The sequence below is a fragment of the Podarcis bocagei genome (assembly GCF_964188305.1).
Source record: "Podarcis bocagei genome assembly, chromosome: 4".
Classification (NCBI taxonomy): domain Eukaryota; kingdom Metazoa; phylum Chordata; class Lepidosauria; order Squamata; family Lacertidae; genus Podarcis; species Podarcis bocagei.
The window spans coordinates 60,732,240-60,759,609 of record NC_138128.1 but is presented as its reverse complement, the minus strand read 5'-3'; the positions used below and the strand labels follow the sequence as shown (position 1 = coordinate 60,759,609).

Sequence of the window (27,370 nt, the reverse complement as noted above, 5' to 3'; positions counted from 1 at the left end):
CACGCTCTCCCCTATTGGCTCATGAGGAGGCGGCGCCACTTTATTTGCATATTCATGAGCTTATTTATTATTCATGAGCTTTCCCGGCCCCCCCCAATATTTTTTATAAGTCCGCGTCCCTGGTAGAGCTAAGTTTTCATGTGACAAAAACAGTTTTCACTCAACAAAAACAGACAATTCCAAGTACGTATTTTAGAGGTTAAAAATAGATCAGGTACGTTTTCCAGTTATGAGAAATATTAAATGGGGTCTATCACTTACTGACTGAATACAAAACTTCCGAATAGTATAATCCACAAGAACTATACAGTCCTCCACAGAAACTCGGATGTTTCCATAAGTCCAGCATCCCTGATCAGGCCAGTACTGGAAACACTTGTCCTGTGCAAATGTAAAGAACACACACAGTCACTTCAAACTGCAATATATGCCCCTCAAATAACTGAGCTGTACTATAAAGCTGTACAATTATTTTGAGTCTATTTAAAGTATGCTTTAAAGTATTCTGAAACTGACACCGCCTAACTATATTAATAGTGAGTTATGAAATATAATAGGACCAAAAATTCATTAAGGTATGACTTCACCCCCCTCTGATTTCTAAAAGCCCGTTTCTCCAGGTTGCAGGATGCAATAATTTCAATCCAGAGCCATTTGTAGCCAATGGTTACATGACATTCTTTTAAAAATCTATACTGCATACAATGAGAGAATTGTTGAGAACTCTGTCAACATTTCTCTATGAATGCCAGGAGAGGTCATCCTTGAGCAATAAAAGTTGCATGCTTCTCAGTGACCAAGATATATTTATTTTGTTAGCATCTGTATTGGAATTGCCTTTAGATGTTTTTCTTGTCTTACTGCTTGTGTTTGCCACCTTGGGCTCTTTGGGAGGAAGAGTGGGATATAAATTTAAATATTATTACTATTATAATTTTCTGCTTTCCAAACACACCTTATTCACTTTTAATTAGCTACCTAAAAAGCACAACAGGAAATGAATATGCACACGAATACGCTCCAGCCATCATCTTCTACCCTGCTGCAGATGTGCTGGGATATTTCATATTGTATTTTATGAAATCAGTTTTATTCTAGGAACTAGTAATTGGGCTGGAAGGTAAGCTGGAGCCTGAAAGTCCATCTAGCATTCCAGGAAAGATAACGAAATTTGGCAGTGGATTAGGGAAGAGAAAAATGCAATCAAACAATTCTCAGCCATTCCTGCCCCCCACAACACATGGCTACTAGTCATAATAACTATGCTGTGCCCACAACACTGGAGGCAGTAATGTTTCTGAATACCAGTTGCTGGAAATTGCAGGAGGGAAGAGTGTTCTTGTATTCAAGTCCTGCTTGAAGGTTTCCCACAGGCATCTGACTGGCCACTGTGGGAACAGGATGCTAGATGGGCCATTGGCCTGATCCAGCAGGCTCTTCTTGACTTCTTACACGAATTACTATCTTAAAAGACGTTTTCATAACCCTATGCAAGTGTATATTGCCAGGTGGAAAATAGATGCAGAATAAATAATACATATTTTCCTACCAATGAAAACTATGTGCAGTGGACGCTCGGGTTGTGAATGTGATCTGTGCGGGATGCACGTTTGCAACCCGCAGTGACGCGTCTGCGCACGCGAGTTGCAATTCAGAGCTTCTGCGCATGCGCAAAGCGTGAATTAGCACTTCTGCACATGCGCGACCACTGAAACCCAGAAGTAACCCGTTTCAGTACTTCTGGGTTTCGGCGGTCTGCAACCCGAGAAAACGCAACTTGAAGCGTCTGTAACCCGAGGTATGACTGTATCTCTAAAGGTAATTCACAACTGCCATAAACCAGGGCTAAAGCCCGAACATTCACATTTGACTGAAAACATGATTCAGAAATGACACATAGACACCATTAAGTTTCTCAGTTAGTCACCAATTATTTGCTCAGAAGTAAAGAAAGTTTAGTTAAGCCAGCATGCTGCAGCGATTGTGTCAGAAACCCCAGACTTATTAAAGAACTCGGAACAGGAAGTGGTAACATTAGTAACAGTCTTGTGAGTTATGGGAAAACTCCAAACAGTATGAGGGGAAATATTTTTAAAATGTGTCCTACCTCTTTTCTCTCTTTCACATTTGTTAACATGACAATAGTTGCAGACTTTTGTTCCCATATCATCCTCCAGAAATCATTTACAGTGTCTTGTTTAGGGCCTACACATACAACACAGCTATTTAATCAAAAACTATGATGACCACAAACAATACTACTGTACTGTTAAAAAGGAAAAGGGTAAAAATATTTATTTCATTTATTTAAAAATATCTCATCGATAATAATGTTCAAAGCAGTTCACAAGATTTAAAACCAACCAAATAATTCCACAATAAATACTAAAGCAGTAGCAATGCTGCCCAGAAGCAAAATTGTCAAACAAAAGCCCAGGCAAATAAAACTGTCTTCATCTAGCACCTAAATAATGCTAGCATATGTGTCATGCATAGAAATGTAGACAGGCTATCCAAAGAGGCAGCAAAGGTCCTGTCTAATCTCAGAAGATAGGGCACTCAGTGCAGGGCCTCCAAATATGATGTAATGGGTAACTTCATAGAGGACAACTTGCACTTTCATTAGATGGAAATGGTCTGATAACAAATCCATGTGCTTCCCATATTTACTGTATGTTTAAAGCAGAGCTATGCATCTTAATGCAGCTTATTAAAAAATAGCATTTCTCACAAAACAGAGATATCTGATTCTAGTTCATAGGAGGAATGATGTCATTGTGACCATGCTATCTTTCATTGTCTAAAATCTCCCTTTCCTTTCGTTTTGGCTTGGGGTGCTTCTAGATGGCAACTTCTCACACAACTGGAGCACCAGCAGGAGATGGGCGGAGACGGGACAAGGCAGGGACTTTGTAGAAGATGTAATTCCTCATGTGGAGGGTTGGCAAAGTGGTGGTTAATTTCTCACACCTTTTCCCGATGTGCTATATAGGGCTCAGCCTTAGGCCTGGCTGCCTGTTGATGTTATTTGGAGAAATGGATGAAATTGCACTACATGCTTAGTCCATGTCTTGAGCAGCCGATCCTTCAAGTCTGGGTTCTGAGTTCTGAGTTAGCATGCCAGCTGCAATGGATGGCTTAGAAACAGTCCAAGGCTAAATGCCTGGAGCAGGGCTACTCACCTACCCTCCCTTTTCTCTAAGGAATGTGTGAACATGCAGAGTGGGGTATAAAGCCAAAGCTGTATTCAAAAAGCTCTTTAAAATCTGACTGCCTAAGCATAAGGGTAAATTCTGAAGAACACATTTGCTGAAATTGCTTTGTACATGCAGATGTTTAAAGCAAAACATTTAAAAAGAGAAATGGATGAAATAATGGAGATACCTTGAGCTGCTATAAATTTATTCTTTTCCTTGTAGCCCTGGAGGGAAAAAAATGTACACAGTTGTCTTTTAAACTTATGCTCTTACAATATGAATTTCAAAACTGTCAATGTGCTGCTTGCTTTAAAAAGTAATTTAAAAAGAAATCTATTCACTTACATCTATATATGAAGCATTGATGTAGTCTGAACACTGAAGTCCACCTATTTGCGTTAAAACTACCCTGGAATGGTCGTCTGTAAAGAACAAACATACATAATTAGAAGCTCCTTTGGCAAATATAGATACAGTGCTGACAACCTTCTGAAACACATTGTTTTCTTCTCAGGAACAAAGCAAACTCTAAAAACATTATTTTGCCTGATGAATACCTTAAGCCAATAGCAACACCATTTGATTTATTAAATTTGCATACCACCCTTCATCCGAGTATCCCAGGACAGTTCACAACACAAAAATGCAAAATGAGAATACATAATAAATACAAAACAATACAAAAACCATTAATGAGACCATGAAACAAAATCAAATTTACTGATGAATTCTACTTCAGCAGTTTCACTCCGCGGTCCACTTTTAAAGTTCCTTTCTCAAAGAATATTAACATTAAGTTTTCATCTAAGACTAAAATATCATCTCACTGTTTCGGAATGCAGCCATTTCTATTGTCAAATATTTGTCCCTTTATAATTTTCATGTAGAGACTGACCTGTTTGTCTTACGCAGACAGAAGGAGGGCAGGTTAGAAGTGATACTTGTCCGGGATCAGCATATGAACAGCCCTAATATGGCTGATGCTATTACTGTTGCCTCCAGCAGCAACCAGCTAAAACCATGCCAATGTATCATCAGTGATGTACAGCCATCCTAAACAATTATATTTCTCTCTCACAGGCCTGGGGTGACAGGCCTTCCCTTGTTTACATTCAGCCCCTCGTGTAAAAAGGTGACCCAGCCTAACGGAGAGACAGAAGCCCTGGGACAAGGCACTGCTACAAACCCTGATACCAGCTCTGTCCCCAAATGCACTCAGGCAAAACTGTTACAGGACCTAATGGCATCAGATAAACACCAGCAGGAATTCATTCATTCATGTGCAGCCACCCTATTCTCTTGACTGTAATTTATTTTAAATTGATTTTAATATTGTACTTTTAAATTGCTGCAGGTCATCTGAGGCCTTATGATGAAGGGCAAGAAAGAAATCAAAGCAACGATTGTCATCCTGGTATCACCTACCAACAAGGACAAAACTGAAGGAGAACTCAGGAAGTTTGAGTCCATTTATTTAGACCATAATCAAACCATAATGGTTACCTCACCAGTTATATCTGTTTAGCAAAGGTTAGAAAAAAAACATGTTATCATTGTTGTGAATTGTCAATGTGATTATCTTAAATATACAGAGCCCACCCATGATGGGGGTGAAGAGCCCACCTCAGGTGGCAGAAGTGCAAGAGCTCCGTCCGCCTGCTTGTGCCGCCAATAGGGAGGTGTTCTGGCATGTGACGTTGCCAAGCGAGTGGCAACACTCTGAGGAGTGCCCTGGCTTCCACCAAGTTTGGTGAGAGGTGCGAGTGGCGATGGCGGAAGTGGAGGAGGGGGAGAGGAGGCAATTCCTGTTTTGCCTCAGGTAGCAAAATGGGACAGGTCTCCACTGTAAATATGTTTAAGCTTAACACACAACAGTCACTGTACATCTTGGTCATTTGGCCGAAATGTTTACTATTTTTCACTTTATCCATGCACATTTGTATCTGCCAACTGAGAATAGTACTAATGCATGCATCTGTTGAAGGAGACTCTAGTCGATAAAAGCTAGGGCTAAAGCTTGTAGCCTTTAGATGCCACAATACAGTTGTTTCTTTCTGCAACAAATTAAGATGGGTACTTGCATGGAAAACACTATTACTTTAATAAGAATTTGGTCCTTCCTAATATAAACCTTATTATTTATAATAAATCAGCAAATCATTAATACTTACAAGGTAGTATGTTGGGATATCTGTTCTTTTCTCTGTTTTCCTCTTTATTTGCCATCTCAAGTGTTCCTTGCATATATCCAGGAGGTAATGACTACAGGAAAAATATGTAGTGTCGGTTCAAAACAGCATACTATAGTGAGTAGTTACATAGAGGAGATGGTTTAAGTAAAACAGTTGTATCCCATGGAGCTCAATAATGCCCACATGAAAAGGTTAACAAAATTCTTTGAATCCATCAACCCCAGGAATAAGTTCCAGTTTCAAAGAAAGATGTGTGTTTGTTGTTTGCACTGGCAACTTGAAATAACAATCTCAAAATGACTCATGTAGTGACAATGCCATTAAGAACTGAAGCATAAACATTGAAAATGAACAAGATTATCGAGTATGGATGAAGGACTCAAAATCCCAGTCATGTGAATCCAAAATAAGAAGTTCAAAATATGCAAGGCAATAGGACAATCAAAGTGTGTGTGTGATGTGATTAACTTAATGTGCTATGTTTTTAGAAATCTATTTCAATCCACATTTAAATGCTCATTAGAAACTATAATGACTATAAACTTTTAAAGTTTTTAAAGAAGATACGTCTGCATAGAAATCCAGGTTCCAAATCCACACCAGGACCTTGTGCTTGTAATTTGTGGAAGAAAACTTGCACTCACTTACAATTTAAGTGACACATGTAGTTTGCGCCTTAGACATGCCCATCAAATACATAACATACCATCTGACCATCAACGCCAGAAGGCAGCGTTGATATTCACTAGGTTCATGTCCCAATCAATTAGGGCAGAAATGACCTGGAGGCATGCTTCTATGAACAGATTTCCAGCTGCACTGGAAAGTGTGCACACCTGTACCACAATATATCCTTGGAGTCAAATCATTCAATCCCAGTAGGAATAAATACACTCTCTCTCAAGCCAGTAGTAACATGCAACACCTTGTTATACATCACTCTATCCGGACCAGGACTTCCGTGTTTTAAAATAGGGTTTCATGTAGTTTGCATTACTACATTTAAAATAGGTACATTGGTACATTCTTCCATTTTGGAGGCAGGGTAAATTACCATTAGAAAGTAATAAACATAATTAGTGAAGGAGAAGAAGTTTTTTTTCTATGAAATCACCTAATATATTTAGGAGATCCACACTGTGCCAAGGCATCAGGATGTATTTAATTATTATTATTTATGATTGATTTATTTATTTATAGACATGCAAAGATAAAACATTTAATTGACAGAGATGCACTATTACTTTTAAAAAGGCACATTTTAAGCATATAATCATAATAAAAACTGCTGACATGCAATCCTGACAATTATAGCCTCCTCCTATATTATAGCACTGCTGCATAACAGAGACGGTTTAATTGGCATTTGCTTTTTCACTTAGATGAACTCAAATCTAAACTAATGCTGTTCCTTCATTGCCATGGCTGCATCTATGAGACCTGATGTAAGGAGTAAGTTCAGCTTCACAGAACTGTTCATATGAGGTCAGAGAGCAAACCCAACATAGTATGTTCCTTTCTGCTAGTGAGCGAGCAGCCAGGAAAAAGAAAGCCTTTCTGTATGCAACCACAATGTAGCAGGAAGCGAAAGAGCAAGCCTGCTTTACTGAACGAGGTGAGGATCGTATTTACAAGAAAACTTCAGCACCATTAAAAGCAGATATTTAGGGACTACTGCTAATAGGGAGCCAGAACTTGGGGGAAAGGTTCCTGAGTAGCAACATACACTCCTCTATGGGTTGTGCTCAGATTAACAACATGCCTCTGCTTCCTCAAAATTGTCATATATTGTCATATATTTTTTAATCGGTAGGAAGGTCAGGATATCACAGGTCACTGATTCGAAGGGGAAAGCTGTATCTGAGAAGCTTCAGTTCTCTCCACATCCCATTCGCCAAGCGGCAAATAACAGCACAATGATGCACAGTTGCTACCACAATTCAGGCCTCAGCAAGATTCATGGCTTTTTGGCACCTACCCATATGCCTGCATGCTATTCTGAGTTGTGGGATAGCTTGGTGATTATTTATCTCTTTTCTCCATAATAACCAGTTGCTAATCCCCATTTCTTGCAGCAAGGCACTGTGGAGTGGGAAACTCCATAGCTTTAAAGGCAAAGGTCAGAATGTTTGATAAGAGGTAGGATTTCGGAAAGTTGTGGCACACGGGACAGAATGTCGCTCAGATATGTAAGTATTGGGAGAAACTCCCTAGGTTTGGAGAATATGAACACCACTAAGAAATGACATTGCTTTTTCTGCCTTTCCCCCTTCTTCAGTATTTCTACAGGAGAGAAGTGCCAAGGCCCTTAATTGTTTATGCTGTAGCACAGTGGCTCTGTGTGTGCTGGAAATGATGTACAGGAACTTGGCACATGAGAACCTGGAGGGGTGGCTGAATGACCAGTCAGGATGGGCAGACTGGAAGCAAAGCTGCCCTGAACCTGAACCAGCCAGGTGGAGTAAAACTATGATGGTGTTTGCTCAATAGAGGCACCCTGCAGAATTCCTCCCATCCCCCAATATAGCTGGCAAGGAGCCTTATAAACTATCAGTATGGACGGAAGACCTACTTATTCACCCAGCCTTTTGGTTGAATGCTGCACTTTGCAAACAGGTGTTTTAACTACCTATGTGTTCTTTCCTGCTTTGTTGTTTATTGACAGCTGGACTGTATAACTATTGTGGTTTTTTATTGGCACTATATTCCTCTTCAGGATTATTTTGCAAGAGATAAGTTGATAAAAGGAAACATAGTTAAGCACACAGGAGCTGAGAATGAAGAGCCATTTTGAGTTCAGGCACAGCACGGATTGTAAATAGAATACAAGGCCAGCCCCCTGCATGGCTTCACTGGCAAACCTGGTCATGCCTCAGCAAGATTTTTAATGTTTCTAAATGGCACGGTATCAAAAAGGAAAGATGGTAAGGTTTACATAGTACAGGCCCATACCTTAGCCTGAAACAAATGCCAACTGATGCACACATGTAAATTTTAAACATGAGGTCCTACACCTTTTCTTCTTTTAGAGGAAGAGTAGCAGGGGGAGCCCAGGCAGATTAGCAGGGTATAAAAAATAAAATAAAATAAAAGTATTACACACAATTTGTTACCTGTATTTGCTGTGTCTTTGAAGAAAACACAACATTAAATACAAAATATGAAGACTTACATTAAATTCCTCCCGAAACAACTTTCCATCATCAGCTGCTCTTATCCGTATTTCATGTTCCAGATGTTCCACTGGAATAGGAAAATACTTTTTTGGGCCAGAAGGAGACCTTCTGAGAAGCATCTGTTGTTCTGCTGGATAGGATGCCAACATAATATATATTATTACATATGGTATGAATAATGACACTGCAGTTCAAATGTTCATTTAGAATCCCCTGCTCACCAAAAGAATAAGATGGGTGTTGGCTTTTAAAAAGATAATGTGTAAAAAGAGTCTAGTAATGCTAAGGAAGAATTTAATCTTCAACTCTGAGGTGTGTTCCTAAGATGATGATTTGGGAGGGGGTTGGGGTGGATGAAAGCTTCACCAATAGGAGCTGTGGTGGGTGGGGAGACTGGGAAACTGGGGACAGACAGTGGGCGAAATAGAAACACATCAAACTCAAGCAATATGTACAATACTGTACTGTGCAAATTTGACTTGAAACACAGCGGGGGGGGGGGCGGGAATCTCACTACGTTTTTAGCCAACATACTCATAATTAACAGTGAATATCAATGGAGTATTTAGCTGAGAGGAGGGATGTACATTTAATCCTCTTAAAATGCAGAGCAAACCTTTACAATTCCAAAATGGAAACACTTACCATACTTTACACAAGTAAAAATAAATAAATCAAACAGTAAACACTATGCATAAAAGCATACAAAGGGGAGCTGATGAAAACAAAAGCCTCACAATAACAGCAGGAAAAATGATGGGACACTGTTGAAAGAGAAGTTTGTCAGTGGAAGCTGCTGGTTTGTTACTTTGTGGTTTTATTTTATAATTTTAATGTACCGTATTTTTCCATCTATAAGACGGAATTTTGGAGGACTCAGATTTAAGAAAATGGGGGAAGATGTATCCGTGTATAAGACACCCCCTAATTTTTGACATTTTAAAGGGGAAAAACCTAGTCTTATATACAGAAAAATATGGTAAATTGTACTTGTTTTAACTATGTTGTATAACCTGACTTCGGATCATTTGGTGCTGGGTGGGCTATAAGTTCTAAGAAGAAAGAAAGGAAAAAAAATATCCCATAGCAGGAATATTAGTGCCAAAGCAAAAAAAGGGGGGGGGAGTTTCTTTCTGGGATGGGAGGGACTGAAGGGAAGGGAATCACACATCTGAACAGTTTAGATGCTTCAGTTTAGTAATTCTGAACTCATAGCTGAATGAGCTCAATTTCACAATGAGCTGTTCTGAAGGGAAGCCCCACATCTAGAAACACCCACCAATATTTATTCTGCTGAATCTGACAAGCTGACTATTGTGTCATTCATTTTTAACACTTTCAATATGTTGTAGTGGTTAGAGCATTGGAGTAGAACCTGGAAGGCCAGGGGTCAAATCCCCACTCAGCCATGAAGCTCACTATGTAACCTCGGAGCCAGCCACCATCTCTCTCAGCCTAACCTACATCACAGGGTTTGGGGGAGGATAAATTGGGAGGGGGTGAACAACATATATCACATTGGGCTCACTGGAGGAAAGCAGGACTATGTGTTAAATAAATACGTACACAATAAAAGACATTTAATTCTCCAGACGACTGCCGTATATATTGGTTTTGTAAAAATACGCACAGCATTTGAAAAATGAGCATTAATACAAGCTGTAATGAAGAAAAGGCATGAAACAATTTAGCTGTGATTCCTGCATGACAGGGGGTTGGACTATATGACCCTTGGGGTCCCTTCCAACAATTCTATGATTCCCCCTCTTTTTGTTTCCTTATTATCTGTTTCTGCTATAGGTCTGATCTAACAGCTGGATGATATATTCTTGTGTAACACTTACTATGCCTATACAGTGGTACCTCGGTTTAAGAACAGTCCAGTTTAAGAACAATTTGGTTTACAAACTCCGCAAAACTGGAAATAGTGTCCTGGTTTGAGAACTTTACCTCAGTCTAAGAACGGAATCCGAACGGTGGAAGGGCACCAGTGGTGGGAGGCCTTTTGATTTAAGAACAACTTCCAGAACGGATTAAGTTCGTAAGCCGAGGTACCACTGTATTTGTATTAATGTATTTGTATTTATTTATACATAAAATCAGGTGCAGCTCAGTGGCCAGTAGTGTAAATTGTGAGTCTAGCCAACCACTTTAAGGATTAAACTCAGCTATAAACCAGCTGCTCCTGGGCAAGCTCATAGCCCCTTGCCCATGAAATGGAAATTTACAATACAGGACTATTGAAAGAATGACGGGTTGAAGCCCGAGTTGCCCTCAGTATGCCTCTGAATGCAAGGCTGCTGGGAATAAAAAATGGGGGACATGCTGTTACATCCAGCTTGTGAACTTCCTATAGGCTTCTGCTTGACCCCCGTGAGCCCAGGATGATGGACTAGGTGGACATTTGGCCTGATTCTGAAAGGCTCTTACGACAGAGGGCCTTCTTGGTAGTGGCACCTGTCCTGTGGAACGCCCTCCCTTCAGATGTGAAGGAAATAAGCAGCTATCTTATCTTTAAAAGACATCTGAAGGCAGCCCTGTTTAGGGAAGCTTTTAATATTTAATGCTGTATTGTTTTTAACACTCGATTGGAAGCTGCCCAGAGTGGCTGGGGAAACTCAGCCAGATGGGCGGGGTATAAATAATAAATTATTATTATTATTATTATTATTATTATTATTATTATTCACAAGAGAGACTGTAACCTAGTATAAACTCCCACTGGAAGAACGGGGAGGGGTGAGGCGGCGGGGGGGGGGGAGATTTTTGCCAGCTTCACCTTCTTCCTGCAGTCCTCCAAGCAATCTCATGTGTTTCAAAGAGCCTGAAACCTTTGAGAGCAGATTCTCAGTGGGAACTGGCAGTTCCAGGGAAAAGGACAAAATAGTAACTTCCTCCTTCCACTCACAGGAGTGCCCTAGTTCTGCTCACCGAGTTTCTGGATCCAAGCCACTGAGAGTTAAACTACACAAATGTCACATGTGGCTGCCTCTTGCTTTTCATTCACAGGGGAAGGGGTATTATTGGGGACCTGGAGTAAGGCATGTTCCATCCTTCCTTAGCTACAATGGACTATAATAGCATATTTTATTTTATTTATTTATTTTAAAAAACTAAGCCTTGAAATTTTGTGAGCAAGGGGCACACTACGAGGGTTGGGGTGTTATATCTGGAAAGCAAAATACTCGCCTAACCAACCCGCTATAATTCCAGTTACAAACTGTAGTTTCACACCAAGAGAGTGTTTCTCACAGCACAATCCTATGCACAGCAACACAGAAGCAAGTCCTGTTAAGTTTGGTAGGACCTTTGTCACATTCACGCCATACACTGAAAACACATGACTTCCCCCAAATAATCTTGGGAGCTGCAGTTTGCTGAGGTCTCTGAGGGGGTAAACTAAAGTTCACAGGATTCTTTGGGGAAAGCCAAGTGATTTAAAGGATGTGACCTTACTCCAGGTAAGTGTGTACAGGATTGCAGTCCAAACTGCCCTGAACACTTGGAACGCAATATCTAATTGATAGGTATTAGCAACATCACACTGGTTTTGATCTAGGACAGAGATAAAGATGCTTAAGAGCCACTACTTTTAAACAAAAGTATTATTCAATAGCTGCAACTTTCTGCAAGTCCAGTTCATGGCTCTGTTTCAAGGCTTTTTTAATACATGAAATAAAAACATCCAGTTCACTCAGCTGGGTTCTACAGTGATTTCTGTCTCCTTCACAAATGAATAGGTATGATACACATGTTTTAAAACTACTATTTCTCACATTTACAAAACATTCTTGTGTAATTATTTCTTTAAAATATTTATATACCCTTCTTCAAACCTGATTTTAGGACAAGGTATGCTTAAGATTTCTCGGTTCTATACCTAACATTTATAAAATGTAAAAAGTGGCCCAAGTCTAACTAGACTTTGAATATAAATATATTCAATTTCCAGTCTTTGTGTTGGATCCTACACCCTGTTATAGATAGAAACTTGTAAGCAGCATATTACTACAAAAGCGAAAGTTGCTTTAAAAAGTAAAGGAAGTTTTTAAATTAAAAACAACAACTAAGAGTAACAAACATTTCAGTAACCAAACATTTACACTCAGCATTATATTTACCACTTTAAAAAACCAAAGATTTTCAATATTAAGTAAATCAAATTTATATTTTACCTTGCTCTTCTAAGATTCCATTCGGTATTTTTTTATCACTTGAAGTCACCACTGCTTTTCTGTGTTTCCTGAACCTTAATAATTATAATAAGATAAATTTAGGGGGATAGTGCAGATCTGTTGTGAAGAAATAAGTTACCTGTTTACGTATAATACTGCAGCTTGTCTCACTAACCATGTAATTCTGGAAAAACTCTTTCTAATCATCTTCCGTTTGTAAAAGCTTCAGATGGTGGAGAGAAACAGTGTGTGTAACATCCTCCGCTGCCCTCGCTAATGTGGGTGAGTGCAGCCGGCACAGCTGCACGCAACACACTTTCATTTCCTCATTAGATCACATGGAAACAAGACAGAACTAGTTCCAAGCTAAGCGTCTGATGTCTGCTTACCTGAAGAAATAGCCAGCTAAAAGGATCAGAATTATAAACACCAGAATCAGGATCAGCATTGAAGTCAACAGATGTGGCGGTGGACTGTTTTCTTTTGGAGGGCCTAGGAGTTTAAAAAGAGAAGTAAGAAGTGGGGAAACAACGAATTTCTTAATCTCTAACAGATAAAATCGCATACACACAGTTCCTACTTAACACGAATTAGCCACATAGCATTTTGAGCAAGTTATAATCTCTTTTGAAGTTCTTGGCTAGAAATGAGAATCCTGACAGCAACAATTCCCTTGTCACTTCCAAAATAGTTTTGCCATACAGCTATTTGCTTCTTTGCTGTCAGACAACGCCATCAAACCATAAATGGCCTTCATGTACCCTTCTGAGCTTTGTGGAATATTTGACCACCAGGAACAGGTGGATGCCAACTGATTTTCATCCTAAGCTTTAAAGGGCAGTAAGTTTTCCCCACTCACAAACCACCACCAGTTCTTACTTCCTCATCAACAATCTCTGCTAACGTGCTACACCATGGGTAGGCCAACTAAGGCCCGGGGCCCGGATCCAGCCCAATAGCCTTCTAAATCTGCCCCGCGGACGGTCCGGGAATCAGCGTGTTTTTACATGAGTAGAATGTGTGCTTTTATTTAAAATGCATCTCTGGGTTGTTTGTGGGGCCTGCTTGGTGTTTTTACATGAGTAGAATGTGTGCTTTTATTTAAAATGCATCTCTGGGTTATTTGTAGGGCATAGGAATTTGTTTATTATAATTTTTTCAAAATATAGTCCGGCCCCCCACAAGGTCTGAAGGGACAGTGGACCAGCCCCCTGCTGAAAAAGTTTGCTGACCCCTGTGCTACACTGAATCTGGAACTTTGTGGTACCAGGAATTAAATACATATTTGTGGGAATGTACCATGGAATATGTCAGGGCTTTGCATCTGTTATCTCTTTGACAAGAGCTAGGTGAGAAATGGAAGAGGGAGAAGTTTAAAACAGTCACTTTCCCCCTTTCAGTGTTCCTGTCTTCTCATTGTACTCAAACAGGGTCACAAGTTTAACTAAAATGGGGGTGGAGCCACCCTGAGATGAAAACTGTGGATTTAAACAATGCCACAGGTTTAAGCAAAGCAGGTATGGAGCGAAGCTGAGCTTTTTTAAATTAAGAAAACCCAGACAAGTCAGTTTTAACAAGGAAAATAGCAGAGATGGGCACAACTCAAACCCTCTTTTAAATTACAGATGGGTAGCCGTGTTGGTCTGCCATAGTCAAAATAAAAAAATTCCTTCCTGTAGCACCTTAAAGACCTTAAAGACCAACTAAGTTAGTTCTTGGTATAAGCTTTCGTGTGCATGCTGTGTATCTGAAGAAGTGTGCATGCACACAAAAGCTTATACCAAGAACTAACTTAGTTGGTCTTTAAGGTGCTACAGGAAGGAATTTCCTCTTTTAAATTGCCATTTCCTCACCCAGTTCCACCCCTGCTCGCTCTACTCAAACTTTTGCCATGGTTTAAAGCCATCACTTTTTCTTTTCAGTTTTCCTCCACTGTGCTTTATTCAAACCTCTGCTGTTTAAAACCAAATGCAAATGAAGAAGGGATAATATAAGGTGAAAAAATGTGTGTTGGCATTAGGCATATAAAAATACTCGGAGTAATAATCTTAGAAAATACCAACATCATATTTCAGAGGGAGGAAGGAAGAAAAGATGGCCGATGAGATATGAGAGATAAGAAAGTGTATAGTCATAACATTTTTGTTTTTACAATAATACTGAGACGACAGGCATTCCTTATGTAGAAACAAAAGTATTATTGTCTGCTGAATCCTTAGGGCTTTTCAGACACAGAACCACCCTAAATATTTAGTTCCAGAAGCTTTAATTACAGATTTCTTCTATTTATAATGAAATACTTTTTCTATCCAATGCCATCCATTGCAACAAAACTAATAAATACCCATAGGACTAAGCATACTTCATTCTGCCTCATAACCTAGAGGAATCCAAACCAATTATTGTACTTTAATTGATAAGGTTCCCCCCTCTTTTCCCCACCTATTGTTTCCTTCTCACAGCTTCTAAACTTTAAATAGAGCAGCAGATCTCCTTACATGGAACACACAAGATTGTGCATGTGCAACAGACTTTTGCTGAACAACAACTCTCTTGCAAAGCACAACAGCGGTTCACAACATAAAAACACAGAATACATAATAAAAATTAGAACAAACCAATAAAACCCCTCCCCCAAATACGTTTAAAAAGACATAGCAAGTTAATCAGTCAAACGTCTGGTTAAAGGGAAACATTTTTGTCTGGTGCCTAAATATATGTAATGAAGACATCAGACGAACGTCCCTGGGGAAAGCATTCCAGAAACAGGGATCCGTCACTGAAAAGGCCTGCTCTTGTATCATCACCCTCTGGACCTCTCGGGGAGCAGCCACATGAGAAAGGCCTCAGATGATGGTTGTAGGGTCTGTGTTAATTCATATGGGGACAGGTGGTCCTTAATATCAGAACTTGGAGAAGCTTATCAGAAGCTTGAGATCATTCATACTACTCTTTAGCAAAAGTGCAGATGACAAAGTTGTGTGCTCTGGATGGGGTTACACACCCCTTAAAGAGGCAGGTTGCAGTTTGGGCGTTCTCCTGGAACCATCACTGTATGTACCGTATTTTTCGCCCTATAGGGCGCACCTAGGGTTTTTTTTTGGGGGGGGGAATAAAGAAAAATGATTTATTTTCCCCCCAGGCGCAGGGCTGGGGCGGGGGAAGCCCGAGCTTCCCCCGACCCCAGTCCCCAGAACAAGCTGCTATCTGCAAGCCTTGGGAGCCCGGCGGGAACTCCCACGGGCTCCCAAGGCTTGCAGATAGCTTCCTGAAGCCTGGAGAGCGAGAGGGGTCGGTGCGTACCGACCCCTCTCGCTCTCCAGGCTTCAGCGAAAGCCTGCATTCGCCCCATAGGACGCACACACATTTCCCCTTCATTTTTGGAGGGGAAAAAGTGCGTCCTATAGGGCGAAAAATACGGTAAATAACAATAATAAAACTAATAATGATTATGGTAGAAATGCCTCATGAAATGAGTGGAATTATGTGGTTACTTTCCATGCCACTGAGACAACACACTGCTGGCATGGAAGAAACTAGGCTGTCGCACCCATTCCACATGGTTCTACTTACAAATGGCACTGAATTACTTATGCACTTATGGACCACGGGTGCTACAAGCTGCACACTGCAGGTGAAAACTATTGTATGCATATAAAAGTTTGCAAAACTCCAGGAGATATACTCTTACAGCTCAGGTGTAGTGTGTGTGAACATAAAAGCACACACACACACACACAATAAAATACATCTCTTAAGTGAGTGAATTTTCACTACTATGAACTATTATGAATTTTTTACTTTGAAAATATGTGTTTTTGGAATGATGGACATCAGAATCAATGTCTTGTAAGGTCACCCATATTTTCCATAAAATTTATTTTCCTGTGTTCAAATAGCCATCCAGTGAAGCCAAGCAAGAAGGGCAACAGGGACCACCTTACCAACACTGGCAGTGTGACTGTAACATATAATAGGTAGATACTGAAGGTGACTCCTAGCTCTGTAATGAATCCAAACAGTGATACTTCATCATCATCATCATCATCCTGTGTTATCACAACAACTTTCACTTTGTTATGGCTGTTCTTTGCAGCATGTCATGTGTGTAACAGAACATGCACATCTAATTTTCAGGCGATGTTGTTGTTTTCTCTTGAAGCTATTACTAAAACTTTGTGTGTTCACAATATTTGCTTTCCTGTTTTGAGCTTCATAATTTGAAAAGGGAAAAAATGGAAGGAATGTTCCTGCTTAGGGATCCACCCACCCACCACACCCTTCTCCAGCATACAACTCTGTAAATTGTCAGAGGATCATGGAGGGCATTCTACTCTACACAACCAGTTTTCTGTTTCCTATCTTTCAACATTCTGCAGCTACTAAGAATGCACAGTTCACCCTGGGCTGGTTTGTCTTTTTTAACAGGGGTAGTGTATACTTCTGCAAACCCTGAAAATGATACTGTAATAGTTAATGGATCCCTTTTTGGTGTTGGTGGGGTAAAGAGAAGAACATTTTTCATAAAGTATTTGGAACACGTAACTTTTTGTCCTTATGAACTTATAGATGGCATTGAATAAAAACATTTGGGCAGGACCTTCCAGTTATTATCTAGTTGCAGTCTTGTAACATCCCTGAAAAGGTTAGTCAGTATTATCCATTTACAATGGATGGGAGGACTGAGGCTGAGAGCAGCTTGCCTAAAGCCACCTACTAAGTTCATGGCAGAGAAAAGATTCAAACCAGGAACTTCATGATTTGCAACCTAGTCTCTTAGACACACCACTGGAAATAATATGCACAAGAGCAGAATTTTCAAAAATCCACACTGGGGAAAGCTACTTAGTGATTTTCTGATTTCCATATGCATACAAACTTGTAATACTCTTATGAAAGTGAATTATCTTTGCACTTTAAATGCACAGAAGCATATAAATGCAACCTGAATAATCATGATTTAACAATTCTTATAATAAATATACTCAGCAGTTATACTAAAAGCAAACACAAGCAACAAACTACAGATCTATTTGCTGCAGTCCTTTTCATTGCAACAAATAGTCAACCGCAGCAGTGCAGGCCTAAAATAGAGTATGGCAATTTGTTAAACATGTGACACTCGGTGGGCTATGTGGTTTGAAAGGTTTGGAGAGCTGTAGCAACAGTAATTTAGGCTCCACGTTATGAGAAGCTTTAGTTATCGTCTGGATAATCAGATCCAGCCAATCTTTGTAAATAACTTCCCTTTTCAATATGCCAATATCGCCTCTTATTAGATGGCACTCACCCTGTTCCTACAGAGGTCCGCCCCCCCCCATCTTAAAAAAGATCTTCTCCCTGTATAAAATTTTATAAACAGGAAAAGCTTCAGAAGAAGATGAATGACCAGGAAGGAGCATGGCATCCATTACCCCCTCCCTGAGAGCCTGCACATTCATACTTAACCATGGTTTGGGCTTGGTGTAATATGCAAACCAGGCCACTGTCAAAGAGCTGTGAGTAAGGGAAAAGATCCTGTGGCCAAGGAATCAGTAAGCCTAGGGGTGTCCTCTTCTAAGCATCCTTGCCCTCTAACCCCTAGATTATGGAATATTGCTTTGCTTGTTGAAGGATGCATCCGCAACCATGACACCAGTCTCAACCATCACTGCAGACCTATCTGCATGCCTAGCCAACAACAATAATAAAAGGGGGCAAAGAAAGTCCACGTTCTATAACGCTTCTTACCTATTGTTGCTTGATATAAAAGAGAAAGGCCTGTTAGCACATGGGCTCTTCTCCACCTGGCCTGGGCAAGACTCAATGTGCATGCATACACCACCTCTGCTAGACAGGCAGCTAAATGCTTAATTTCATAGTAATACAAGCTATGACATTACTGAATGTACAATTCTGGTTTTGAAAGAATGAGCTTTCAAAATGTTTCCACAGACCCTGAAGCAGCTGTCACTGGGATTGTGTTGATAGCCAGCTTAGTGTTGCTGTGCCATAGGATTTCTGCTTTCAGGCCCTACAGCAAAAATCCTGAGGGTTGTCAAATGAGGAGGGTGGGGGGGGGGAACTGGCAGAAAGCATGGCAGTTTCCAAGGCATGACTTTGCTGTTTTCCAGGTTCCGCACAGGATGGTCTTAGGTGCTTGATTCTTATTGCTCCAACCAGGGGGTAAATTCCAGCAGGTACTCTCTAACCCAGGATGTGAAATTTTGCAAGAAGGAATATGTTCAAAATCTAGTACATTAAAGCAAATACATTCCCCCACTTCTGAGCAGGCTTTGTGGCAATAAGGTAGCATTCATCAAAGCTGATAACTGCCTGGGTGGATTAGGCTAAGCTCTTCTTTCTAGTTCCTGTTTCAACAACAGAGAGTCATATGCCTCTGGAAGCTGACAAACAAGGCATGAAGGCGAAGCCACCCATTTATGGCATTATGAGGAAAGGGGGAAGTTCTATATTGATGCTCTTATTTTTAGAAACCTCTATTGTATCACCCCACCCCCAGCAATCTTTATTTTCCTCTATGACACCATTATAAACGTTTGTGGCCTGTGTGTCTCTTAATACTAACATTTAGTACTGTCTGCTGTTTGCTGTTTTTGCAAATAAGGTAAGGTTTTTTTGTTTAACACCCCGCCATCCCACACACAACTGATGTATCGCCAAAAACAACTTACACGTGCTTCACCTTGGCTGCATACACAACAAGCATTTGAAGCACATTTAGACAACGTGACTCCCCCCAAGGAATCTTGGGAAACTGTAGTTCACCATTCACAGAGCTACAGTTCCCAGCACCTTTAGCAAACTACAATTCCCTGGATTCTGTGAGGGAAGTTATGTTCTTTAAATGTATGGTGTATGAGCATTCTCTATTAGAACAACTGCTACACTGTTTATTTAAGCTACTGTAGAACAGGTGACATACCTGCTTCCCCTGGGCATTTATGTGGCTTTTGTCCAAAGTCCCTAGAGCAGTCGACATTCTTGCTGAGCAAAAAAATGCTTCAAGTAACTCATTAAGAATTGCATTCAACAATACTCAGCATGCAAGGATCCCAAAGGGGACATGGAGGTAAAGGAACTTAGGGAGAGAAGAAACAGGAGAAGGAAATGTGCCACATTATTGCTGCTGAGAAGAGAGGTAGGTAAAGGTAAAGGACCCCTGGATGGTTAAGTCCAGTCAAAGGTGACTTTGGGTTGCAGTGCTCATCTCGCTTTTCAGGCCAAGGGAGCCAGCGTTAATCCACAGACAGCTTTCTAGGGTCATGTGGCCAGCATGACTAAACCACTATTGGCGCACAGAGGTTTGTTATGAGAGCCAGAACGCACGGAAACACCATTTACCTTCCCACTGCACCTATTTATCTACTCACACTGGTATGCTTTCAAACTGCTAGGCTGGCAGAAGCTGAGACAGAGCAACAGGAGCTCACCCCGTCGCAGGGATTCAAACTGCCAACCTTCCTATTAGCAAGCCCAAGAGGCTTTACCTGCTAAGATAACTGCCTGAGAGAACACACACACACACACACACACAAACACACACACACACACGAGGAACGGGGGGGGGAGGGAGAGAGAGAGAGAGAGAGAGAGAGAGAGAGAGAGAGAGAGAGAGAAAGAGAGAGAGAGAGAGAGAGAGAGAGAATATATAATATGACTGGGGGCTAAGCAGGCCAAGTTGCTCTTTGCTTTTTCGGGGGGGGGCCTCACCGGTCAAGCACAATTTGCTTCCCTTTCCCCAGAGCCCCACTCAGCGCTGGTATGTTGAAAAGCAATATATCGCAAGGTGAGAACTCCACATCAACTTTCTATTAGCAGGCCACTTCTTCCAGAGGAGAGGATTCTGTGGTGTTGCTGACTTACTTCCATCAGTCCTAGTCAGAATGGTCTGTGGACAGGGATAGTGGGAGCTGCTATTCAGCAATATCTGGGGGGCCACAGGTTCCCCTTCCCATAGCTGTTCTTTCAGTGCTTTCTGGATGTTCCTCCCCTCCCCCACAATCTTCCTAGGGGATATTTTTTTCAACACTTTGTAAGGATAGTAGCTACAAACTTGTTTGCACGAATAAATTTGAAATACTTTTGCTACCTTCTATTTTTTTCTTATTCAGAGAATATTAAAGTTAGAATCATCATAGAACTGTAGTTGGAAGGGACCACGAAGGCCACTTAGTCCAACCCCCTGCAATGAAGGAATATTTTGCCCAATGTAGAACTCGAACCCACAACCCTCTACTGACTGAGCTATTTAAGTGTACAGTCATACCTCGGGATGAATACGCTTCAGCTTAAATATTTTCAGGTTGCGCTCCGCGGTGACCTGGAAGTAACGGAGTGCCACTCGCGCATGCGCAGACGCTCTAAATGACGTCACGCGCATGCACAGAAGCGGCAAAACGCAACCCGCGCAGACGTGCTGTTGCATCTTACGTTCGCTTCAGGATGCGAATGGGGCTCCAGAATGGATCCCGTTCACATCCAGAGATACCACTGTATGGGGTAACCAGGAAAGGATGCAATCTAGCAAAATCTATCAATGTCCAAACTCTGCTTAATTTTAATAATAATAATAAATTTTTATTTATATCCCACCCTCCCTGGCCAAAGCTGGGTTCAGAGCGGCTAACATCATACAAGTAAGACAATGCATAAAAACAAGCAATCAATAAATTAAGATACATCCCACAATTAATTCAAACAAATTAAAATTAAAACTGGACAAGTGGCAATCTTCAGGTTAATTTTAGCCATTAATTAATTTTATTTCACAGGGCCTCTGTGGCCAACCTTGTTTAGATTTTACCTAGGGTAACTTATCTGTAACCTGTATCAACTGGGTGGTTCAGGTCTATGCTACTGGCCTAGCCCACATCATCACATTTATTCTTCTCTATCAAGAGAATGCCCCATGTGGAAGCAGCTTCTACACTTTGGTGAAAGAGGATAGACCATGCAAGCAAAGGTAAACTCAACAAATCACCCAACCAGTGGCATTATCATGCTTTAGCATCTTCATCAGTAAACGACAGCGATTTTCCAGTTTGTTTGTTATAATTCTTTCTCATCCTGAAACTACAATCCACTTCCATAGCTATAAACAAGCCAAACTGATCAGAAAGGGAAATGGATGCATTCTTCTGGGAAACTGAACATTATACATTCAGGTCTGATGGCAACTTTGGCAACAGATAACAAAGTTTAAAAACAAAACCAGGGGTATGTTGTTCTGAACTGCCGGCCCAAAGGAGAACTTGTGGGAACGGTTGGGTGCAGGGATACAACAGAAGGATTTCAAAAAACTAGAGTGATCAGTTCTAGTGCTTTATTAAAGAAAGGTGTAGAAAATATAATGAAAATGATGGTATATAACACCAGTAAAACTAGCCAAGTTGTACAAAACAAACAACAAATGTTGGAAATGTAAAGAAAAAGAAGGCACGTTTTACCATATGTGGTGGGAATGTAAAAAAGTAAAAGACTTCTGGGAAATGATTTATAATGAAATTTTTTAAATATTGAAATATACATTTCGAAAAAACACCAGAAGCTCTTTCACTTGGTATGGTAGGTACAGAAATTCATAAGAATGATAAAAAATTGTTTTTATATGTGACCACTGCAGCAAGAATATTATTAGCCCAACGATGGAAACAAGAGCAAATGTCAACAAAAGAAGAGTGGCAAATGAAATTAATGGACTATGCTGAGCTGGCGAGACTAACAGGAAAAATTCAAAACCAGCAGGACCAGACTTTCCTAAAGGATTGTAAGAAAATTATGTTGTATCTGAAAGACAATTGTAATTACCTAACATCACTTGTAGGGTTACAAGAAGTTTTGTAAGGAGGACTATATAAATTAATGCGAAAGGGACTAAAATTAACTGACGTAAGATTGGACTTATAGCAATAAGCATAGTAATAAAATGCAAAAATAAAAAGAAATTTAGAAAACCATTAGAAGGGGTCGAAGGAAGTCTTAGGCTGTGATAGCCAAAGATTTGTTATATGGTGTTGGAGTTGTTATGTTGGAAAATTTGTGCAAAAATCAATAAAAATTATTTTTTAAAAAAGAAAGAAAGGTGTAGACTTAAGCAGTCAGCCTGCTGATCTCCCAGACTTTACAGACGCAGGACTGACAGACACTGCAGCATGGAGATGGCTTGTCTGCGTCCAAGCAACCATTCACACGTTCTTTATACACAAAGCAGCATATGTCACTTTGGCCAGGCCTTTGCATCACCTCACATGACCAGTTGATGGCAAATACCCAAATCTTACCAATAGATCCCAAGCCCACTGGTAAGGATAACATCAAAGCAAGCCAATTAGCCTATATCAAAGCAAATTAATATAAACATACATGAGCTTATTGTTACGGCAACTATCAATTAATTGTGGGGTTATTTTGACTACCAAGATGGCATTTGCAGAGTTTCTGGAACAGTTCACTTTTGGTTCAATGCATACTGTTTTACCTGCCATCTGAGTTGTGACGTTTGCTGACTTTGCAAGTTCTTTTTTGTGTTACTTTTCACCCTGACCCACATAAGGCACACTGCATGCACCTTTGTTTATCTGCTGGCCTATCATGAGACGCGAGATGAGACTGAGCTCTGCAGGAAGTGTTTTCTTTGTCATGCTCACAGAGTCCCGTTTTTCTTCTTGGCTGAGGCCCGTAAATACACAATTTGGGAATTCTTAAAACTGAAACTTGAGGAGTGATCACAATTCACATCTTGCAAGACTGTCTGGTTCCCACTAAGCATCTCTAAAATCCTGATGCCCCACGCCCCATGACATATAATTCTTATTATTCAAAAAGTCAGCTCCTATTCACGTGGAGGAAGCCTGAAAGGCCATTCACTGTTAATAACTCATTCTCGAATTGTCCCCCTTAAAAATCGAATTGCACCCTCTGGGGCGTGTGCCCCACCTTGGGAACCACAGGTCTAGAGGGTAGCTTCTTTATACAAGCCAGACCACTGGGAAAAAGCAAAAAGCAAAAATATATATAGAGAGAAATGGATACAGACAATAAAAAGAGGTCCCACGTTGCAGACATGAAAATATGTATGACTGCTGATTTAGATAAGCAGAGGTTCCTGAACCAAGAAATAAACTTGCATTTGGAGTAAGATTATTTAAATGCAAGGGAACTCAGTAAGAGGAAGAGCAGTCAGTTTCAAGCTACTGCTTTATGTATTAATGAAGTTAATTGGAAAGCTTTACAACCATCAAGGCTTTTGTGGCAGCAGTAAAAGAAGCTCAATCCGTGTTCTTTAGAGTTACCAAAGAACTATTGGCAGCCCTTAATGACAAGTACTGGAGGTTTGTAGCTTCTTATCTAGAATTGTAGAAAAGCCTCAGAGAAGCTTCCAAAGTAGAGCATCATAACAAAATATTTGTCAATGGGAAATTGTCAATTACTCATACATATTACAGATAATGTTCAGCATGTATGAGTTGAGAAGAAAGCAAGCCTGATCCCACATTGATTTCATAAGATATGTGACATGGTGCTATAAATGTTAAAGAAGGAAGCATGAAACACCATCTGAAACCAAAGGAATGAAGATTTATATGAACAAGGTACTGACGCAGACTAACCCCCAAAATTCAGTGTTTCTTACTTGTTGTTGTATCATTAAGTGATGCAGTCCCATTGCCACGCAACGCTTCGCCATGCAGAAAACTAATGGAAATTAGCAAGACTGAACAGGAGTATTCCATCATGGACCTGTTAAGCAAACACAGAGAAAAATATAAAACCCATACTAACATACTCATGTCATGTACTATCACGAAGGAGGTTTGAATTTTATTTTTTTGAAAGAATGACTTTTGTAAGGGAATAGGATTTATCTGTTGTGTCCAAAGTCTTATAAGTATTTGTGAAACTACCACCCTAGTGCCCAAAGTCTTATTCTATACCACAAATCTTCCAAGTTTGGAAAATTAAGGGATTTGAAAAACACCAAGAATAAAAACTTGCTACTCCAAAAAAAATAAAATAAAAAAGCAAGCTCCAGGCATTACACAGAAACTGCAAGAGAGGACACATGCCCCACTCGCCCTTCCTCTTTTCTTCTGGGATATGCAAACTGGGGGTTTCTGCCTCTTCCTCAACATTTGGCCTTCAGTATCTCACCAGGGGAAAGGTGCACAAGTTCTCATGTTGCATATTACATGGAAGTACAAAAAGAGGAAATGTGAGTCACCCACATATCCTCTGTTGCTGCTTGTTTGCACATCCAAAAGCTGGCAGAGATTACAAGCTGTTCAAGAAGAAATCTGACACAAATTCTAGTGAGTATAAAACTAAACAACATATGCAGAAAATGGAACAAATTCCTAGATTGTGTGATGATCATTTTGTAACAATCTGCTGCTGTTCCAGTCTACTTTTCTTGCTGACAACTTAGTTTCTTATATGATGAGTTGCTGGATTGTTGTTGTTCTTCCACAAGTGAGCACTGAAAACATGCAGTCGGAACTGGTACGCTTGAAGCTTCTACAACACCAGCTCCACTAATACATAAAATAATTTAAGTATAACTCGTAATCATACGACTAGATATTATAACTAGATATTATACTACAGACTGCAGGTCTGGTTTGCCTCCTAAAAACCCACACGCAGCAGGCTCAATTCAGTCTACGGGGGGGGGGGAGATCCCACTGAATGTAACCAAATCCCTTTTCCCTTCCTTTCCTTCTTCCATACTCACAGGCACATCATGGGAGCTCTCCTCATTCCTCCCATATCCTCATCTGTCCCTCTTCTTCCTGCTCAATCAAATAATGCAAGGCTGACCTATAGGAAGGGCTCGACAGTAATTTGGGAGACGTGCTATGCAGAACTGCCTTGGGCATTGTCCCGGGACACCAACTGATGCAGCAGATAGACTGGTGACGGTGGGAGGCAGTGCGAGACAGTGGGATGTCACACCTTGGCCAAAACATATACACCAGCTGCCTATAAATTCCTACACAAGGTTCGTGTACCAATCTACAAAGCCCTGAACAACTAACTAAAATAAGAATACTCTGGCTGCTTCTCTTTCTCTGTAATGTGTTCAGAGTGCCCCAACATACACACTGGACCAAACCTACTATATTTTTAAAAATTATTTTGCTTCTCATTAAAGGTACATAGGATTACATTATGAACTAGGCAAAACTAGTTGTCATCTGCCCCTCCCTCATTATACCATGTAAATATACAATACCAGCATGCAGAGAAATCCTGACAGCGGTATAACAGAACTTGTGCAGGAGAGAACCTTTAAAAGTACACAGGGCTTTAAAATATAATTTATCAAAAATTACTGGTTCTAATATGAGATGACAAAGTCAGGAAAAAACTTTTTGAATGGCATGAGTGGATAGAGAAGGGTCAAGGACCGCAATTCAGTACAGTGGTACCTCGGGTTAAGTACTTAATTCGTTCCGGAGGTCCGTTCTTAACCTGAAACTGTTGTTAACCTGAAGCACCACTTTAGCTAATGGGGCCTCCCACTGCCGCCACGCCACTGGAGCACGATTTCTGTTCTCATTCTGAAGCAAAGTTCTTAACCTGAAGCACTATTTCTGGGTTAGCGAAGTCTGTAACCTGAAGCGTATGTAACCTGAAGCGTATGTAACCTGAGGTACCACTGTAATACTAAATTGTATCACCAGACTTTCCTAAAGCACTATACAAAACATATTTTTTTAGCCTCAGGCAGCCTATATTCATTTCAGTAGTCACTGACAATAACTGAAGGATGAAATACAATCCAAGAATTGACTCAATTCCTAGCTGGTCTTTTTAAAGACACATTATTACAAGCGAAGAACTGAACACCTAAATTCAGCACACCAAATACAGTTCTAGTGACACAGACAGATCTCCCAGATGGTATCACTGTTCACCAAGTAGCGAAGTTATAGTTGACAGGAATGAATAATAGAGAATTTTTGCATCACTTCAGTAGTAGTGAGAATGATTACTACCAGGAAATTCAAAATAGTGACAGGCATAACAACCTAATGGGGGTTGGAGAGAAGCAAAGAGGTGATTCTTACACCCGTCCGAATTATTCCTCTTTAGCAATAGAGCTATGGCTTCTGAGTAGGCATACCTTGGATTTCATCAATACATACATTTTTAAAATGACATCGCGAAGTCCCAGTAAGTTGACAACAATTTACCAATTATGATAGCCACCCTAACCTCATTATAACTCAGCCTTAAAGGTAAAGGTAAAGGGACCCCTGACCATTAGGTCCAGTCGTGGCCGACTCTGGGGTTGTGGCACTCATCTCGCTTTATTGGCCGAGGGAGCTGGCATACAGCTTCCAGGTCATGTGGCCAGCATGACTAAGCCGCTTCTGGCGAACCAGAGCAGCGCACAGAAATGCCGTTTACCTTCCTGCCTATTTATCTACTTGCAGTTTGACGTGCTTTCGAACTGCTAGGTTGGCAGGAGCAGGGACCGAGCAACGGGAGCTCACCCCGTCGCGGGGATTCGAACCGACGACCTTCTGATCGGCAAGTTCTAGGCTCTGTGGTTTAACCCACAGTGCCACCCGCGCCCCACAACTCAGCTTTACTTATCTCTAAAATGTGTTCAGAAGATGCTT

The 27,370-nt window shown here is 40.6% G+C and overlaps 1 protein-coding gene across 5 annotated transcripts in view; it reads right to left on the bottom strand.

Annotated features, from left to right (window-relative positions):
* Positions 1–27,370, bottom strand: part of PTPRE (protein tyrosine phosphatase receptor type E) — a 162,181-nt gene that overhangs the window by 18,867 nt on the left and 115,944 nt on the right. For 3 of the 5 annotated variants that reach the window (XM_081192911.1, XM_081192913.1, XM_081192912.1), the window contains 9 exons: positions 24,376–24,482; positions 13,130–13,232; positions 12,741–12,814; positions 8,562–8,695; positions 5,369–5,459; positions 3,543–3,619; positions 3,385–3,421; positions 2,108–2,205; positions 262–381 (listed from right to left, as the gene is read on the bottom strand). In XM_081192911.1, the coding sequence (XP_081049037.1) occupies positions 262–381; positions 2,108–2,205; positions 3,385–3,421; positions 3,543–3,619; positions 5,369–5,459; positions 8,562–8,695; positions 12,741–12,814; positions 13,130–13,232; positions 24,376–24,482 (841 nt within the window). Of the gene's footprint in view, positions 1–261; positions 382–2,107; positions 2,206–3,384; positions 3,422–3,542; positions 3,620–5,368; positions 5,460–8,561; positions 8,696–12,740; positions 12,815–12,915; positions 13,020–13,129; positions 13,233–24,375; positions 24,483–27,370 lie in introns of those variants that run through there. The other 2 variants (XM_081192914.1, XM_081192915.1) reach the window with 2 other exon arrangements.